The sequence below is a fragment of the Musa acuminata genome, chromosome BXJ1-11 (assembly GCF_036884655.1).
Source record: "Musa acuminata AAA Group cultivar baxijiao chromosome BXJ1-11, Cavendish_Baxijiao_AAA, whole genome shotgun sequence".
NCBI classification, from domain to species: domain Eukaryota; kingdom Viridiplantae; phylum Streptophyta; class Magnoliopsida; order Zingiberales; family Musaceae; genus Musa; species Musa acuminata.
The window spans coordinates 9,867,374-9,871,608 of NC_088337.1; the positions used below are offsets into that span (position 1 = coordinate 9,867,374).

Genomic DNA, 4,235 nt, shown 5'->3' on the forward strand with positions numbered 1-4,235 from the left:
GAGGTGGACCACCAGGTGTTTGTTGTTATGGCGAGGCTGTGGAGTATGTGGTTTCACGTCCAAATCCGCGGCTAGGGGAGGATGGGATCTCGTTGTTACGGCAGATGGCAGGTCCGTTCCTTCCCCCTCCCTCGTTCGTGTTTCTCCTTCAGCCGATGGACCACACCAACGCACAGACGCTGAGAGAGAAGAGAAATAGGCATCGTGGGGACACATATTAGTGCTTCTTTACCATTCTTTGTTCGAAGAATGTTAATTTCTATTACATGTGTAAGATCAACAGGGCGAGAGACTGGTGCAGTCCATGTTTAGCATGCAATCTCCTGCTTGAACTTGGCCAACTTGGCGAGCTCATCGGCGGCCTCCACCAGGTGGTCGAGGCGAGCCACGAACTCGATGAGCAGCGACGTGAAAGTGGCGAGGGACAGCGCGGCCGTGCTCTCCAGCGCATGCATCCGGGGAATCGACTCCCCGCTCATGTCCTCCTCGAAGTCGTCCACCTCCCTCGACGGCCATGAATGGAGCCGCCTCTGCTGCTTCTTCATCGTCTCGTGGTACGTCTCCGCCTCGGCCTTCTTCCCGTCCGCGTCGGTGCCGTTCAAGGACGAGACGTGGGAGAGTTTAGCGGGTGGTTTGGTCGAGCAATCACAGACGTCGTGGCTCAAGGTGAGGAGGTAGGAGTGGAGGTCGATGGAGCGCTGAAGGCGTTCGGTCGAGGCGTGGACACGCTTGAGTAGGCTGGTGTGGAGGCTGTGCTTCATGTTGCTGAGGTCTTTGGCCAAGCTCCGCAGTAGCTCCGCCGCCTGGTTCGTGGCATCGAGGATCTCGGTCCGGAATGTGTACCTGAGGTTGTAGGGCGCCTGACGAAGAAGACACTCAGTGTAAGTGGCCTCATTATTAGAATACTTTTCACCCCATCTATTCTTACATCTATTATCAATTTAGCCTCAAGCTTTCTTTTTCTTTTCCGAAGGAGAATTAGTCCACTTAAATTATTTTGAATCATAGTCTTATTTTTTTCTATAATAATAAAGGATTTTTTTTTTATTTTTTGAGTTCAAATCTAATTTTATTTTGTTTTTTTTTTGTTGAAATAGATGTATTTATTATCTCTATTGATAAATATGTCGAGTGATCAATGGACCATTATTCCACTTCGGTTTCACATTCACATCGGATCAGGTTCTGATGCCAATTAGAGAGGATACGAATCTATTCTCGGGCACAGCGGTTGCTGGTGTCATGGAAACATATTACGCCTATGATTTGGACATCCAACCACAATCCACTGAACTGCATATTTCTCTAAAAATTTATGAGTAGAAGAATTAAGAGTATGAAAATAAAATTTTCTTAATCCAAAAATAAAGATAAGGTGATGTACATCGATCATTCTATGATCTTTTATATATAGCCAATTATTAGGAATTTTTTTATTTTAAAAAAAAACATCATTAACAATTAGATGTATAATAAAATAATTATTTAAAGAAATTTATATGTTATGATTAAACAAGATGAGTTGATTGATATTATGATAGGAGGAGAAATAAAGAGAGACACAAGAAGATTTTTGCTATGAGATGATCTTTAATTTAATGAGAGATATTATGTGCATGATGAAAGTTGATTCTTATAGAGGATGTCAGATAGTTGGCAGGCAGATCATCATCTTACTGGTGAATCAAGAGATTAATAAAAGCATGTAAAAACCAGATTGGATGTCACCGTGTGATACCTGTATCTCCGAGTGAAGGCAGCCATGCAGTGCCATCACCTCGTAAGCGCAGTGCCGAAGCACGGCGCCGACCTTGACGTACTCTGCCCACGGGTAGAACATCTGCATGAATCTCCCGTGTGGAGGTTCCCATTTTGCAGAATTGGCCTGCGAGATGGACCACTCATCACGCATCTGCTTCAGTTTCTTGGAAGATTGGTTGGCGTATCAATGACAGAACTGCGTACCAAGGAATCGAGCTTCGCCGAGGAGTTCAACGTCGACCGGCATTTCCGAAACGCCGGCTCGTCCTGGAAGTCGTCCATCACCGTCTTCGCGAACTCCGGGTGGTCCGACCCATCGTCGCTCAGATACTTCTTCACGCACTCTATACACAGGAGGAGGAATGAGATCGAGGAGTCATCGGATGCGCGAAGAATCAAGAGAAGAAGAGCAGTCGACCTTCGAGGGAGTCGGCGACGGAGTCGAAGTGGCCGACGAGCTCCCTGTGAAGCTGCTCCCCGGCCCATATCGGGAAGATGAGGACGTTGACGAGGACGGCGACGATAGCGCCTATGGCGATCGAGTAGAGCCGATCCATGGCGGTCCTGATCGGGTTACCCATGCGGTATCCCGACACGATGATCAAGCAGTAGGTGAAGAGGATCACCCTGAAGCCGTACTCGTAAGGCACCAACGACGGCCACAGCTTCATGAACGACGTAATAGATCCTGCGTACATGCATGGTATGGTATATTGCAAGACGTGACGGAGCTAAGCACGGTATGCGTAAGAAGGGCGTGGGATTCGAACTCACCGACGAGGAAGATGCTGAGGCCAATGACGTAAGGCTCTGCGACGTGGCCACTGGACATGGCCACTTGGATCACCACGACGGCGAAGACCCCTGCCAGTAAACTCCCTAGTGCTCGATTGAACCCTCGATTGAAGGTTGCACCTGCGAGCCAGTAACGTTCACTTCGTTAGATCATCCTTAGCATGAGTTTTGTTTACAGCTCGAAGGCGTGCGTGCATGGACGAGGCAGTACCGACGGTGTACTCGAACATGATGGCGACTGTGAGGATGGACCAGATGATGTTGGCGCCGAAGACTTGGTAGGGAGCTCGGAGGAGGATGAGCAGCGATACGAGGAGACAGGCCAAACCTACCTTGAGCGAGAAGGTCACCCTGTTGGTGTCCTCCCTGGCGAACTGCCACACCTCCATCATCCATTTCCTCAGGGGGATGGTGATGGCCTCGTCGCCTTCTCCGCTCCCGGATTTCCTCGCAGTTTCTCGTGGCACTGCACTCGACGGCAAGCCGATATCGATGCGAATGCTGTTGCCCTTCTTTCCGTTCATCTTCTGACGACAAAACCTATCTATTGCTGTGTGCTGCCTCCTGAAATGAGTGGAGTGATGGAGCTGAGCTGAGATGAGAATATAAAGGATGTTTGCTGATGAGATGGTGGTGCAAGTAGATAGAACAGTGGTGTCGTGGCACACCTGTAACGTGATATGGAGAATTATACCTATAAATAATACAAGGAAAGATGCATAGGAAACATGAGGGATTAGAGGGAGATAGATGCTCGAGCACAAAAATGCTGTTTTGGTTGATGGATAATTGGAATCTAAACATTTGCTGTTTCCCATCGACAACACATTCTTCTTTCTTGCTTTCTCATCCTGTTTTGCAACAATAAACTATTCTCTCATACTTCAAAAGAAGAATGCTAAACAGGTGACACTACAGTTTCATTCTATTTAGCATACCCGGATGCTTAAACACATGACATACGACATAGCAGTCAAATGAAATAGATAGATATCAAGGGCAAAAGAAGAGGAAGGGTTAGTGATTGAATGGTAGCACAGCATAACAAATGGAATCAACCTCGTCATATCTAGTAATATAATTCCTAGGATTAAAAGTCACAAGAGACACCATACCGAGAGATGATTGTTGGGAAGAATATTAGCTGTCTTCATTTCATGGCATCTGGTTCTGAAAGTACCCTGTTGTTATTTATTTTCAAGTACTCTCACCTCAGCTGCCAAAAAATGCTTTACACATAAAACAAGAAACCAAGGAGACAAGAAACGTTAACTGGTGCAGGTGGTTCGTTTCTGATGAGAATGTTCAAAGTTGGGTATATACCTCCCAGAAAAATGGGAATTAATTGCCCCAACACTGCAAATTGCTGGGAATTAACATAAACATGGGGAAATGGCAATGACAGCTTTCTTAGTGGAGCTATCTTTTGCATTATTAGCAATTTGCAAACGGAGAATAATGTTGGGTGCACATGAAACCTGAGAGGATTTAAGATAGGAGGACTAACTAAACCATCTTCCTTCACTCTCATCTACTACTGCATCAACCCACATTTTGTTAGTGCAGTCACAAACATCAGCCAATGACAACAAATTACACTGTTAAGCTAAACCTAGCAATGAGAGAACAAAAGAAGAAAGATTAGCAAGAAATAGTGACAAACAACCGATGTTAGTGCA

At 46.1% G+C, this 4,235-nt stretch overlaps 1 protein-coding gene across 1 annotated transcript; it reads right to left on the reverse strand.

The window, feature by feature from the left end:
* Window positions 1-205: 205 nt before the first annotated feature.
* LOC103971240 (aluminum-activated malate transporter 9-like) lies at window positions 206-3,160 on the reverse strand. Its single transcript, XM_009385215.3, has 6 exons — window positions 2,768-3,160; window positions 2,536-2,676; window positions 2,180-2,449; window positions 1,966-2,105; window positions 1,739-1,885; window positions 206-860 (listed from the first exon to the last, which is right to left on the reverse strand). The coding sequence occupies exons 1-6, from the start codon at window positions 3,078-3,080 to the stop codon at window positions 309-311; spliced, it is 1,563 nt and encodes a 520-aa protein (XP_009383490.2). The 5' UTR covers window positions 3,081-3,160; the 3' UTR covers window positions 206-308.
* Between the last annotated feature and the right edge of the window lie 1,075 nt (window positions 3,161-4,235).

Coding starts and splice junctions, on each gene's coding strand:
- LOC103971240 (XM_009385215.3), bottom strand. CDS start 3,080: ATGAACGGAAAGAAGGGCAACAGCATTCGCATCGATATCGGCTTGCCG. Junction 2,677..2,767: donor CATGTTCGAGTACACCGTCG/GTACTGCCTCGT, acceptor ACTGGCTCGCAG/GTGCAACCTTCAATCGAGGG. Junction 2,106..2,179: donor CGTCGCCGACTCCCTCGAAG/GTCGACTGCTCT, acceptor TCCTGTGTATAG/AGTGCGTGAAGAAGTATCTG.